The sequence below is a fragment of the Buceros rhinoceros genome, unplaced genomic scaffold (assembly GCF_000710305.1).
Source record: "Buceros rhinoceros silvestris isolate BGI_N320 unplaced genomic scaffold, ASM71030v1 scaffold14259, whole genome shotgun sequence".
Classification (NCBI taxonomy): domain Eukaryota; kingdom Metazoa; phylum Chordata; class Aves; order Bucerotiformes; family Bucerotidae; genus Buceros; species Buceros rhinoceros.
In genome coordinates, this window is record NW_010433368.1 from 15,052 (window position 1) to 30,075 (window position 15,024).

Consider the following 15,024-nt stretch of genomic DNA (forward strand, 5'->3'; position numbering starts at 1 on the left):
GAAAAAATTCAGTCCCTCTTTAGGAACCCAGATGCCGGACTGCATTGTGCCACACTGTGGCAGCTATTTGTGTCACCTGTCAAATCCTGCCATTTTTCCTTTAACAAACAGAACAGTTAGGAATCCTTACTGTTAAAATACCGGACCAGGTTATTCAAGCACTGTAATTTGATTTTTATGCTGTTTTTACAACGGGAAGCAATCCTGACAATTCACATTTCTTATTATTTGCCTATACATTTCTCATTAACTGATTTCACTGTAATCAGGCTTTACAAATAACTATGTTAGCAAAAGATACAGTAAACATAAAATAGAATGGTTGACAGTTGGACACAAAATTGTTCACTATGCCACACAAAATTACAATGGAATAGGTACGGTAGAAGAGAAGACAGACCTGCAGCAATTTTTGTAGGGAACTACACGTATGAAAAGATCTGAAATTCCAATGTTGTTATCTACCTGCTTGATTGGAAGAATGTTATCCTCATTTTTTATTTTGAATGGATACGTAAGATGGTTTTTTACTTGGCTCTGCAAGTACAAAGTTTGAGAGGGAGCATTCCAATCACCAGTGTTCAGAGTACGTGGCTGTTGGCATGACATTTAGCCCCCCACCCTTATCTGAGTGTCAATATCTTGGCTCCAGTTTACTTCTAAAAAACCCCTTCCCTAAATGACTACAGTAATGGCAATAACAACGCTTTTTAGAGGGATGCACTGATTAGGATGACTAAGTATCCTACTTTACTGCTTTTCAGGAAAATATGCATTAATTACCTCACAAAGGAATAGATGACTTCAAAACTTTAGGCTGAATTTTTTTAAAAATGTGGATCTTGACTCTCAGCAGGGCTACGAGATGCAGAGAGATCTGAAGAGTTTAAAAAGCCTGTTCTTAAATGTAATGCCTTACTAACTACAACATATATTATATTAAAATATATTAAAATATGAAAACAATGACTGCAGATAAAGTATACTAATTTATTTCCAGCAGCAATTAAGTTTCTCCAAAGTGCAAAACTCCTTTAGTTAAAGGTATTTAAACCAGGAAGCTGCCAGGATGCAGCTACCAGGATTTAACTGCCTTAAATCGCAGATAACAGCTTAATTTCTTCCCGGGAAGGGAATGAATGCTGCTATCTGCACTCAAGAATTACGGCCAGTACTTGGCCTACCCTTGGAAGGAGCTGAGAGAAGCAGTTGTTCACTGGCTAAGAACGCGGAGAGATTGCAAGAATACCATTTCTTATTATAAGAAAATTTAACTAGGTGCATTTATCTATTTTTATAAAGAGAAAGCAGTTGTTAAAATTCTGTCAGTTCTACACATTAACTAAATTTAATAATATAATTGAGTGGCTACTGCGGTATTTTAGTTTTCGTGTCACTGTCCCCATCTGGTAGCTGATACATGTGCTGATGCATTGAGCCTGAAATTCAGAGTCGGGTTCCTGTGCCTGAATCCAAACATGCGAGGATAATGGCTGAAACCGCAGTCTGCCTTGGAACATTCTCTGCTGTGAAGACACTGTGGGAGGTGAGAATACACAAGATAAATGAAGAATTACAGAAAGAAAAGGAATTCAGACAGAGGTCTGCAGGAAGGTAGGTAAATTCTATGTCTTTAAGTATGTGAAATGCTAGACTCTATGTTACATTTCAAAAAGCTCTAATTGGTCTTTTCAAACTCATCCAGAGTCTAATTCTTTAGTCGTTACTCCAGGAGAATTCCCAACCATTAGAATCTAGCAAAATAGTCAGGCTAAACCAAGAATTGTGTTCTGTGATAAAAATATTAGTATATATACTAAATCCTCTAAACCCAAACACCAAAATCCTCTCCCGTGTGGTTATTCTGACCAGTGGAGATTTAATTTGTTATGCTTTCTTCTCAGTGAAGGAATTAGCAGGGTCACTTGGTCTTCCGTCTGGCCAGCAGTTTCATGAAATACAGCATTCTCTTTTGGGAACTCTTCCTATTTGTCAGATGTGTTTGAAATGGAATAACAGATTCCAAAGTTGCTAATGGAAAATCAAGCAGAAATACAGACAATTAGCCTAATTCTCATAATTCTTCTTTAAGTCCCCTTCGGAAGTCAAGCTAAAAGATTGATTGACCCCAGCTGACTGACCTTGTTTGATTGCACTTACATTTGAAGGAACTGAAAGGTTTCTTTTTAGGACTCTGTTTCAAAATTAATGGCTTTGGAATGTAATTCCACATGATTTTGTATTCCCTTGCCCTGTTGCAATGTGATGAAAGTGGATGAAGTTAGTCTTCCTTCTGGCTGTGAATTTGAAGAACTGTAAAATAGAGTTCCTACAAATTACCTCAGCCAGACATTACTTTGTGTTTGTCTTCCCTCAAATTGATAGTGTATTTAGCATCCAAATACAATGTTGTTTGACATCCAAAAAGGCTGCTATCTCCTTATTCCAGAAAACAGAATGGATGGCAATTATTGCCTGTACTCATCGTTGCACCACTGACAGATCTTCTTTCCCTTGTAGGCTACTACTTGTCTGGGAGGAGAGAGCTGCTTTAGCAAAGCTCAAGGAAAAAGTGATTAATGAAGGTGGAAGAGCAATTTTGAAGATAGAGGAAGAAGAATGGAAGGTAGTGTTGATAGGATGAATGTTGCTTGGGCTGAATGACTGATGCATTAGAAAACTACTATTTACACCTTTACGCTTATGGTTGTACTATTTTTAATCTATGAAGCGCTCAGATGTGCTCTGCTAACAACGAACTGAGACACACTGTGATGAGTGTAAAAGCAAGCTGATTGCTATAGTCCTGAATATTAAACATTACTCTGCAAAAATATAGCCCAAAAGGCTTTTCTGTATTAGAAATTTTTTACACTGGCAATTACGAGTTTAGTTACGTAAATCTTCATTTAACATTATCACACAGAACTACTGGAATGTATGAAGGTGAAAACCCTGTGTTTAGGTGCATGAAAACATTTCTTACTGTTATTTACTTTGTCTTTCTAAGAGTGAAAATGAGACAGTAGATTCCCAGAATACTATTATTCTCGTTTCTAATGCATGGGGGGAAGCAGCTGACTAGATTGAAGAACCGAGTGGAAGCTAACGGTCTGTTCTGAGCCACACAGAAGTGCAGGTGCCAGTTCCCGTGAAGCGATGAGAATTAGACCGTGTTGAGGCCAGTGAGAGTGACACCCAGCAGCACTCTGGTGGTCCATTGGCCAGTGTTCCTTCCTTCAGAACTTGTAGCATGCAGACACTTTTTCTGTCCCTCAGCTCTCCTGCTCTCAGCGGCTCACTGTTTTTCTTAACTGAATAGGAAATAAAATTTACTTCACCTTTTTAATGCAAAAAGCTTTTTAGAGCAGCTTCATCTTCAGTTGTATTGGCTTTGTTTAATAAAAGGAAACAAACAAAAGCAAGCCTAAGGCTTTTCAGGCAAGGAAGTGCAGGTATGTAAATCCTGGGAGCAAAAAGTGGGCAGGATAAATCTGTGGTCAGAATGACCCACACTGATGGTGTTACAGTACAGCTTGCAAAGAAGGAAAGATTTCCTTTTTTTCCTTTTTAATCACAAGACTGTTACTGTTTCAGATAGACCTTCTACCTAAGCTTATATTCTCAATTTCTTCTGGTTTATGTTTCTTGTCTTAGACACTACCTTCGTGCTTATTGAAACTAGTCCATCTCCAGGAATGGCAGCTTCATAGAACTAGTTTGCAGAAAATTCCTCAGTTCATTGGAAGATTTCACAATCTTGTTGTTCTGGATCTATCCCGGAACGCAATTGAAAGTGTTCCTGAAGAAATTGGTGAGCTCTGCTTTATTTTTAAACTGCTTTTCTAAAAAAATTAGTCTTACACAAACATACCATTTTTGTGCACTTTGCCTGTCTAACAGTCCTATCGGGTAGAAAGATGACCTGTTAAATATGACAGCGAGATAGAGAGCTTAAAACCATGGATTCCCTACCCATTAAAAAAGTGGTCTGATGGATGAGATGTCTTTATGAAAGCTTCCCAGGAGGAAAAAAACTTGGTAATCACAGCAGATACTAGACATCAGAAAGCAGCTGGAAAAGCGATATTGAAGAATGGGCTTAATGTCCTGAGTCCACAGCAGGAGTGGTCTGTGTTCAAAAGCAGCGTTTTGAGTTCTGGGGGTTTTTCCATAGCACTCGAGCGCAGTGCTGTGCTGCAGAGCCCTGAAGTCCCACTATCTGAATTTCAGTGTATCTTTTTTAGTGAGAACACTGAATGGTATAGGGATAATACAAAACAAGTAATACTGTATTTCAAATAGCATGAATGCGAACATTTATCATTTCTCATTTGTGCTCCCTGCAGGCCAGCTGACAAGACTCCAAGAGCTGCTTCTCAGTTACAACAGAATAAAGTCTGTTCCTAAGGAAATAAGTAACTGTGTCAGTCTGGAAAGATTGGAACTGGCTGTCAACAGAAGTATCTGTGATCTTCCTCCTCAGGTTTTGACAAACTGTTCTGTTTAATGCATGTTTTGAATTTATCCCAAACCAATTATCATTAAACACTGCACTCTGTTTTCAGAGTTGCTTTGCTCTTCTGATTTCACAACTATGCCACAGAAGCACATATGTGAACGATTATTTATATGACTAGTCAAGCTGAAGCCACGTGAGAACATACATACAGCTGAGTAACTGAAGGAGCCAGTCTTTGTTTTGTCCATGACACGGTAGTGCACGTAGGGCAGAGTTACACTTGATGCTAATTTGTTTAGGCTGAAGGTCTTCACTGATTTACCCCACTGAGCATGTGATGCCTTCACATAAAGACGTTCCCTTTTATGGCTGCGAATACATATTCGTACCATATGCCAGGGCACAACTGTAAGCATCTTTACCAGAGCTGCTAGCTCTGAAAAGGGTTTGTGTGATTTATACAACTGCCAATGCACAAATAAGCATTTGAGAAAGAATAAAAACAACTGCTCACCTACTACTGAGCTTTAATTTGAACCAAACCAAATGTGAGACCTGCATCTCTAACTATTAGTCAACACAGAGATGTTTTAATAAATTTAATAAAAAAAGTAGAAGCAATAGTCGACAGCAAACAGCGCCTTGCAAAATGGAGTAAGTCCAAGCAGTAATACCTAACAACAAATCTCCAAATAAAAATATGCTCTATTCATCAGAATCCAGCATTTAGAACATCTGTGTGGACATGGGTTACATGCTGTAATGTAGAGCTGGTAAATTAAGAGCTCATAGCAAATACATAGGTCTGTCCTATTGAGACTACGGTGGTGTGAACAGTGAAGCTTTGGTTTTGTGTACCTGAGCGGCATTCAGTATTTCGACCGTTGGACCACATTTGCAGTAAAACATCTTTGCATCACTTGAACACTGTAAAAGCACCTGAAGGCATGATTCACCAAAGGACTTCTACTTCTGAGTGATGCTGTGTTTAACTTTCAGAATGTGTTGCCGTAGTGGTAGATTTCACAACACAGAAGCTGTCTAGGTTCATTCTAAAACAGAGCCCATGCCATTTGCTCCATAAAGATCTAAATAGTTGACTAGTGAAAAACGGCATAGTGCATGGAGTATGAAATACTAAGGACAGCGGTGTCTTTAAAATTCCTTTCCTTCCCAAGGCTTGGGGTGTTATCTGCACTGTAGTCATGGGATTCAGCTCCTCAGCAGTTAGGGCACCCACTGCAAGTGGGAGATAAAGTTCTTCTGCCTGATCAAACTGACCTACCATCCAGGGAGAAGTGGAAATGTTAGGTAATAGCAGCTAATGTAACTGGGAAACCATTCTGTGTTTACTAATCCCAAAATGCGTTGTAATGTTTTCGAATTGTTTCTTCTTTCCAGTCAATATTATTACAGCACTGCTGTAATGCAACAGCTATACAAACTTGCATTGAATCTTGCTTTCTTTGCAGCTCAGTGATTTAAAGAAGCTTTCACACATAGATTTGTGCATGAATCTGTTTACTACCATCCCTTCAGCTCTTCTCAACATGCCAAATCTAGAATGGTTAGATATGGGGGGAAATAAACTCCAGGAACTTCCTGATGCAATTGACAGGTAAGTAAAGCTCAAAGCTTAGTCTCAATTCCATTGCATTGAGATTCTCGTTATTAACCTCACTGCAAACTGAAGATTTATCAGCCCTAATGTGATATTTTGGGTGAGCTGAAACAGACCATTCAATAATCAATAAATCCAGTATCAACTATCAGATATGTTTTGGACTAGCAGTTCTGTAATTGTTGGATGTTCAGTTTCGTTTGAGAATTGTATTCTTCATGAGAGTCCTTTATGTAGCTGTAAAAATTAATAAATTACTTTATATTAATGAATGATAAGATTAATTTTCTTAATCTTGATTGTGCAAATACCTATTTTACAGAATGGAAAATCTCCACACCTTATGGCTCCAAAGGAATGAGATAAAGTCTTTGCCAGAAACCATTGGTAATATGAAAAATCTTAGTACTCTTGTTCTAAGCAACAACAAACTTAAGGATATTCCAGTTTGTATGAAGGATATGACAAATCTGAGGTAAGGGAAAGCAACAGGAATATAGATACATATATATATAAATATACTAGAAGATGAGTTTTAAAGCCTCCCTTGAGTTTTACGTCACAGAGTGATACTAAGGAAAATAGAAGGCATGTCCCCAGTTGTACAGACGGACACACCACCATATAAATCAGCATAACTACACAGAATCGTAACAGTTGAGGATCTGGACAAGAAAGCTTTGTGTAGCACAGCTCGTTTAAAGAAGCAAGCTGTGATAGTTACAGTCCTCAATGGAAAAGGAGACTAATACATGTTCTGATTTCTGAAAGGTCCAAATACCTACTTGTAATTGGCCTTTTATATCACCCTCTAGAGTCAAGATCTAGGAGGAAAAAATATGACAAGCATAAAAATGACAAAAAGTGGAACTTCGGCACTGAGAAGTCAAGCATTCAGAATCAAACAAAACGAATTAGGTATAAGGATATAGATGAAACTCTCCTGTACTTGATTTGGAAAATAAAGAAGAATGAATGAAAATTTTTAATTGGTAGAATTGAAAATATTGTTTTGTACTCTGTGACAGAGTACTGTCCATGTTGTCTGAATTTTATTTACTGGATGCTGGCCATTCTGGAGAAAGAATACTAGTCTGAATAAATCATGTCTAACCCAGCAGGACAATTCCTGTTTTCAGATGTTTTGGAAGAAGCAGCACCTCTTTAAACAAACACATACAAGCATAGGCCCAGGGACGGACCAAGAACAGAGGGAGAGAGGGTTGGCTGTTGCCTTGCGACGGTGGGAGAATGCACGCATTTGCACGCTCGTCCACTCATCTGTTTGCAGAGCTCAGAAAGGCTGACTGGGTTGAAAACCTGATGACAAAAGGATGAGATTCCAATGTTTTCTCCCACCACTATTGGCTGCTGTTAGTATAAGGCATCTTAGCTTTGTCTACTTAATATTACTAATATAATTGTGAGTTTAGTCTGAGAAAAGACTTATTTTGCTCAAAATATTGTTTGAGGAATCTTAATTCAGTTTCAAAAGAGTTGTTCTCTCTGGGCAAAACCTACTGAAAAGGGTAACCTTTTCTGGTGAACTGTCAGATTTGTCAACTTCAGAGACAACCCACTGGAGTTAGAGGTAACACTCCCTCCGTGTGAGACTACAGAAGAGGAGGAGCAACAGGAAATGTTTGGCATTGAATTCATGCACATGTACATCCAGGAGTCACTCAAGAAAATAGGTATGGCTTTTTATTAATTCTAATCTCTCTGGAATACAGCGAGGAAGGGGAGGATAAACTGGATAAAAGAAAGCTAGAATACATACACAAATGAGACATGAATAATCTTAATAAATAAGTAACATTTTCCAAAAATTTGCGAACAGATTTTTACTGAGGGCAGGTGGTGCTTTTATCAGGAGCTGGCAGAGTAGCTCTTCACATGAATACCGTATGTGCTAACACGAATGCACTGGAATGTCCGTGCCTGAGTTACCCACAGCCTGGATAACTGGACGTTGATGACCGTCTCCTATAGTTGCGTTGTAATCAGGGTTTATACATAGCGTGGGTCTTCCAGCACTTATCTCAGGAAGCTTGACTTTTCCTATTTCTGGATGTTATCCAGATAACGGCTACCACAGGAGGATGTAAGGGAGAGATGCCTATGTTTCCAACATAAAACATTTTTTAGCAATGAAGTATCAACCCTAAACAAACCACTCCCATAATTTCATCCCATTTCTAAATCACTATGACAAAAAAATGCTGTAAGTAGTCTCAAAGGTAAGAGCACTTTAGAACAGATCTGCAGGTGGCAGCTCTTACTTGCAGAGAGAACCCTGCAGATATAAAATCTTCTCATGAAGGCTTAAAAAATGAATGACTGAAATGCTTTTGATTTAGAATGCTAAGCCAGCTTTTTTTCTTGTCAGTATTTCATGAATGAATAATTAAGTTAGCAAAAGTGTATCAAGGTGACAGTTTACAGTTTTCTTCCTTAACAGATTCCCCTAGCAGTGTGATCTTTTAAATACCTAGTGAGATTAAAGTACCTAGGCCTACTTACATCATTTAAGATGAAATTCAAAGCTGTTCTGAACTTCAAAGTGAAAATAAAGGATATTAATTGTCCTTATTTCAACCCGTTGTCTTTCAGGAAATCTGGAAAATTGTACTTCTGGTCCTTCTCCTATCACAAATGCTAACGACTAAAGACTGTAACTGTGAATGGAAGAAAATATTAAGTATACGTCTTCCTAGCAAAGAGGCGTACAAGAGGTTTCAAATATTCTTAGGGACTTTTATTTTTCTGATGAAAACTGGTTTGCATATTTGTAATTCCCACTGAAACTGGGAAATATAAGACCTTTTCCTGGGTACAGGAAAGTATAAAATGATTTTTTTATTATTATTATTTGTAAGCAATGAATTAGCTTTTTAATAAGTACAGATAAATTTATAGGGTTTTTTTCCTACCAATTCCAAATCTATCTCCTGTCATATAGTTGGCTCTGGTATCAAAGATGGACTTGGGACAGCTGTCAACAGGACATTCTCCAAGGACACAGCAGGCTCTATATAATACTGTAGTGCAGCCTTGTATCCTCGTTGTTGTAGATATTCAATCCGTCCATGATCTATCAGCAGCTTACAGAGGCAACCTATCTCCTTTTGCTCTTCAACAGTAAGTATCCTAGTTTCATAAAAAAGAGGAAAAGAATGAACAGTGTGTCAGAAGAATATTTTTGTTAATTAACATTAACAGTTAAGCTTAGCAAAGCTACTGAAATGCCTGTAAGGTCATTTCAATTCAGGCAGGCGTGACTGTTTAAGTGTTTCGAAATGTTCTGTCCATGAAAATGGTATTTTTAAAGGAGAATATTTCTATAAATTCAGTAATTAAAGTGGTTTTGTAAAACGAGTCATTTTGAGGACCCAAACCAGTTTCATATACCACTACACATAATTTTTCTTTTCTGCTAGAAAAAAATTATATACCCTTGTAAAGCGTCGGAGCCACTCTCTGTCTTGCTGAATGTTTGCTCGTGTTCTTCTGTGTCATTAGTTTGATCTTCACTGGTAGAGGCTTTTGTTGTGGTTTCGCGCATGCCACAAGTGGCCCAGCTACTCATTCTCTGAAAATAATGAAATTCTACTGGTCCAAGTCCTACTGATTTAAAGAACTCTCTGCCTACATAGTGTGTCCAGTCACACTTGTGATGGCAACACAGTGCAATAACAATTCCAGCTACAGGTTTACGGTCGTCTTTGTCGCTTTCATTTTCAGCAGCATTCTTAGAAGCCACCTCTGTCTTATCAATCCTAGAGCGTTTTGGTGCAGGGTCTTCATTTTCTCCATCACAGCAAGCTGTGTAACTTTCAACCAGGCATCTCAAAGCAAGATCTGGGAAGAAACAGATATACGCCCCAAAAACACTGTGCTGAAAACCATACCGTTATGCATACAGGCAGGATCATGGTTGGGAATGCATTTCCACAAAGAATAATAAAAATATACATCATAAACTAAGCCAAAAAAAAATTTTATAGATAACTAATAATTACAAGCATGCTTTGAAAACATGACAACCCTAAATGCTAAATGAATATTACGAGACCTCTGGGGCTACTAAAGGCTTATCCTCTTGAATATTTGTTCAATGCAAGTGAATTTGAAATACTTTGGCATGTTGAAAAAAGGACAGTTTGGAAGACGGTCCATTCAGATTGTAAGATTTAGTATCCTGACATTTTGCACATAACTCATACCTGTTGCAGCACCACACAAATGCTTTCCAATTCCTACCACTGGTAGTTTTTTCTTCTCTAGAATAGGTACCTTCTCTGAGGTGGAAAAAAGAAAAAGAAAATAAACACGCGCATAATCCACAACAACCCCAGAACCTCTATTATTATAGTTGGGGCCGTATTTTTTCTAGATAATAAAATTTCAGCACACTAAAAAATTTAGAGAATTGGATGCTGTGGCTGAGAAGCATATTTAACCATTTCAGCCTTTCTATACTGCCTATAAAATGTAAATATGATATTAATGCATCTCCTGATGACAGGTATTCCCCTCAAATTCTATAGTATTGATATGTGTAGCTTGCTTCACTCTGCACATCTAAAAAAATGCAAAGGAGTTTAATCCTGCAAGTTCTAAAAAACCTTAAAAATGTTTTTGTTTTGATATTTCTCACCTATAATGATGTGTTTAAAGTATATACACTGTAAGTATATAAAAAATAGAAAATTTAAAATCCCCATTTAATATATATGTGTGTGTGTATACATATATGTATATACACACAGCATTAACATGTCCAAGCAACCGCTGAGAATAATATTCCAGACCAACAACATTTAAGCAAGCTACAGTACAAATTGACCTGACGAGTATCCAAAACCTAAAATTAACCCTCTATTTATTACACAAGCCAAGAAGGAACTTACTTAAACATAAATGTTGAATGTCAACTTGAAGCCTTTCAAATATAGAATCTCTCCTCTTATGTTTCCCATCCACCTGTATAAACAGAACAAGATGATTAAGTAGGGCTGGCCGCCAGTAATTGTAATTTTGCTTCAGTATTAATGCCAGACTTTTTTGCTCGTCAAGGCAACACCTGCACACTTCCAACATTAGGATTTTTTCCTAATAAGTTTGCTAGTGGCAAAGTATGGAATGTAGGCAATCACACTACTAGAACATCTAAAACTTAAGGTCTTTATGTCATTTTTGAAGATAAAAAGCAAATACAAACAGCTTCAATGGCAACGGTTTAAAAATTATGCTCTGCTATTATGAAAATATCCTCTCTTACCTTGAATCTTGTAGTTGCCCTTTCCACAAGCAAAAACTGAACATTTTCAACATTCTGCAAGGCAACATCAACCCAATGAGACAGCTTTCCTCGCCCAGCTCCAAACTCAACAAAGCATCTTCCTGGGCCAAGTAAATGTAATTTTTCCATGTTACCTAAAATAGAAGCCTACAGACATCAAAAGATTATTTGTGAACCAAGCAAATGTATACACTGTGTATTGTAATACCGGATTGAAAAAGTACTACTTCACCAAACTGCAGATTTTTTCAAGTCTCCCTTTCTATGAGGCACGGGGAAAAGATCTTGTGTGTACAGAGGAAAGAGGTTATAAATTCTGGCTAGTCAGCATCACCCTGCTCTTATTCCACTGCTGACAAAACTCCACTCAGAAGATTCTGGAATGGATCAGGTACACATTTTAATATTCTTCTCTGCTGATTCTTGAAGTAGCCATCTGAAATACAGGTACTGTACTGGATCTTCCACGAAGCATCAGTGCCAGCAGAGCCTGCTCTCTCTGCTGCAGCCACACATTTTGTAATACATAGGAAAGTAGAGACCGGGAAGAAAGTACAGAAATCAGACATCTGTGGCTTTTAAATTTTTCACCCATAACCTTCTATTTTGCTACTGTATGCAATCCATCTCCCTTCAAATTCCTTTGGTTCAACAGACATTAAAAAGGCAGAAGATCAACTCCGACTCTTCAAGTCTTTTCATGCATCTGTTACACAACAAGGAAATGTAGGACCAGCTCTTACAGAAAAAGTAAAAAATTCCTTTTACTTCTTGGCAAATACAAGATTTTACCTTTTGTAGCTCAGATTTATTGTGAGTTAATATAAAATAATAATGTATAAGTAAACAGAAGTACACACAAATTGTGATTTATTTCAGTATGCTAATGAACCTTTGTTACTAATACTTAACAAAGCAGGCATTCAACGGTTATATATATGCTGCTGTGTGGAGAGCAGTTATACAGCATACCCGATCTCCTCTCCATAAAGTGCCTAGCATTATCACACACAGTTGCTCAAATTTAGAGCAGCATAAAAACATCCATGTCTAAAAACATCTATAGCTACAACGTTTAACCTCAGCCGGCAATCAAGCACCACACAGCCGCCTGCTCACTCTCCTGTCCACCAGCGGGATGGGGGAGAGAACCGGGGAAAAAAGTCAAACTCATGGATTGAGATAAAGTCAGTTTAATAGGGCAGAAAAGGAAGGCAAAGTGGCAATAACAGTAATGGAATATACTGAACGAGCGATGCACAGGACAACTGCTCACCACCTGCTGACCGATGCCTGGCTAACCCCCGAGCCGCAGCGTCCCCCCGCCAGCTGCCCCAGTTCATACACTGGGCATGACATCCCATGGTACGGCAAGCCCCCCCGGCTCAGCTGCCCCTGCTCCATCGCCTCCCAGCCTCTGCCGGCAGCTGGACAGCCTTGACTTGGTGTAAACACTGCGCAGCAAGAACGAAACTGGCAGCGTTGTTATCAACGTTATTCTCACCCGAAATCCAAAACACAGCACTGCAACAGCTACTAGGAAGAAAATTAACTTTATTCCAGCCAAAATCAGGACAAGCTATGAGTAGAGTTGGGACATATACCTGTTGTTTCAAGTGTTTGAAAGCAGATTCCCCATTCTTTGGGTCATTTAAGGCTTCTTGTAAAGCCTGGTGTGACAGTATTTGTTCCTCAAGGTGACGTTCCAGGCCTGCATGCAAATGCAAAATTTTTAGATATAGGTGTCCAGTTTCCAAGAGTTTCTGCTTTTGTAAAATGCAACATTCAGACGTGAGCTCAATTTGTAGCACTAACAAAAGTCTGTTGGGAGCATAAGTCTCTCACTGTATCTTTATAACAGAGCTGTATTGTAACCTGTAGGGATATTTGAATAGGAACAAAACTACAGAATGACGGGCAATTAGCTGTACGAACAAAAGACCAGTGTTTTATCATTCTCTCAATCTAGGTTATTCCTCCGAGTAAAATTTAGCTTTTGGAGAACTGCCTACATCTTGATATTACTTCAGGTACGTTTAGTGCCAAATGTCTCACATTTTCACATCTTACAACAAAACCAGCAATGAAATATTTAATCAGTTCAATTCAAAACATCTTATTTTCAGTAGTAAGCTCACCATTACTTGCTTTTTTCAACTTGATAATTAAGTTCTCCAGCACTTCTTTGCATAGAGAAGAGATAGGTACCTTTATAAGGGGGAAAAAATAAAAAAGCACCAGCCTTTAATACAAGACCTTATTTTCACTAGCTCTTTAGTCATTTGATAAATTGCAACACGTTATGCAGAGACTGATTTTTAGAACGTACACATATACTCACATGTTTTTCTGGTATTTCTGCTACATCTTTGAAACCTGCATTAATATCTTGAACAAAGTAGACCTTTAAAAATCAAAATAAAAGAAATCTGATTCTGTTAATGGCCAGGAAGCAAAAAGCTAAAGGCTTCAGTTTTTTATCAAGGTTCATAGCACTAGGCATCTACTGCAAAAGAAGATACTCCAAGTAATTTTTTTCCTATAGTCTGATCCTGAATCCTCAGCAGAAATGCCTGTTCTGACACATTTTGACAAGCTTGAACGTGTTCTGAAGAGTTAAGCTGTCAGTGCTTACTCCAGCAATTCCAGAGACCAATGTAAGATTTCCCAGCTAATACTAAAGGTGCAGAAAGCAGCCAGTGAAGAAGCCATCTTCCGTTTTCTTGAGAAAGGTGTTGAGGTGTACATCCTGAGCCTCCCCTCAGCACTGGCTGCAACTGTCAGCCAATAATTCCATATTTCACTGCTAGCTTGAGCGAAACAGGCTATTAGCTAGGGCAGTGGGCTGCCCGAGGCAGGAAAACACCCAGAGCTTCCCTGCCAGTTTTTCTTTCCGAGGACAATCTCTCTAAAATGAATGGCATTACGAGAGAATCTTTGTAGAGAACATTTTTGAGAAACATTAATTCAGCATTTTCATTTTTAACTAAGAGAACAGAAAAGCCCTACTGAACCAGAGTGAGAGGGGACACGGAAGATGAGGAGACGGGAACGAGCTCCATCTCAGCAGGTACTTATTGAGCTTCCCTGCTGTCCTTACCGCGGTGCTTGCTAATACTGCCGTCCTGCAGCGCAGAGCTGCGGCCAGTGCAGTGAACCCTCTGCAGAGCTGTAATGGTGAGGGTTTCATCCCAGGGGAAGTAGCACTGAATTCACGCTGCACTTACGGGCTTTGGCTTCTCTCTCGAGTTGCATTTTTTTAAATGCTTCTGTAGTTGGTCTTCATATACGGTGCTAGAATCCGAATGGAAAGAAAAGTAAGGCACAGCGTTTACCATGTGAACTCTGACACAGAAGAGGCCGAGAATTTACGGTGCTCACTGTTTGGGATCGAGAGGGCATGGGATTCTTCTTCTGTCGTTTTCTTTCTAGAGACAAAAGAAAAGTTTAGACAACGCTTCAGCATGCATTCAGTGTTCCTGTTTAAAAAGCTGTTGAGGGGATAAAACATCTGTTCTGAGGTCGGAGGGTTAATCAGAACCAAGAAACAGATGCACGAATGTCATACTTCAGTGGGCCCGCGAAGAATAAGCCTGTACGGTAACGGCAGTGTCGCCGCGGGCCGGGCTGACGGCC

The 15,024-nt window shown here is 38.8% G+C and overlaps 2 protein-coding genes across 2 annotated transcripts; one reads left to right on the forward strand and one right to left on the reverse strand.

The window, feature by feature from the left end:
- Positions 1–1,489: 1,489 nt before the first annotated feature.
- LRRC39 (leucine rich repeat containing 39) lies at positions 1,490–8,752 on the forward strand. Its single transcript, XM_010144086.1, has 8 exons — positions 1,490–1,614; positions 2,521–2,626; positions 3,658–3,814; positions 4,350–4,486; positions 5,935–6,080; positions 6,406–6,558; positions 7,638–7,777; positions 8,697–8,752. Exons 1-8 carry the CDS (start codon positions 1,490–1,492, stop codon positions 8,750–8,752), a joined length of 1,020 nt encoding a protein of 339 aa, XP_010142388.1.
- A 252-nt stretch (positions 8,753–9,004) lies between these two features.
- On the reverse strand, positions 9,005–14,816 carry TRMT13 (tRNA methyltransferase 13 homolog (S. cerevisiae); the record flags this gene model as incomplete). Its single annotated transcript, XM_010144088.1, has 10 exons — positions 9,005–9,233; positions 9,539–9,944; positions 10,310–10,384; positions 10,997–11,069; positions 11,368–11,535; positions 12,993–13,099; positions 13,527–13,596; positions 13,730–13,792; positions 14,616–14,682; positions 14,770–14,816. Coding segments are annotated over 10 exons (1,272 nt in total), but the record flags the coding sequence as incomplete, so codon positions are not given.
- Between the last annotated feature and the right edge of the window lie 208 nt (positions 14,817–15,024).

Bases quoted from the DNA above. Each gene is read 5' to 3' on its own strand.
- LRRC39 (XM_010144086.1), top strand. From the start codon at position 1,490: ATGGCTGAAACCGCAGTCTGCCTTGGAACATTCTCTGCTGTGAAGACA. The intron at 3,815-4,349 runs GTGAGCTCTGCT...TGCTCCCTGCAG, and splicing joins AAGTGTTCCTGAAGAAATTG to GCCAGCTGACAAGACTCCAA. The intron at 6,081-6,405 runs GTAAGTAAAGCT...CCTATTTTACAG, and splicing joins CTTCCTGATGCAATTGACAG to AATGGAAAATCTCCACACCT.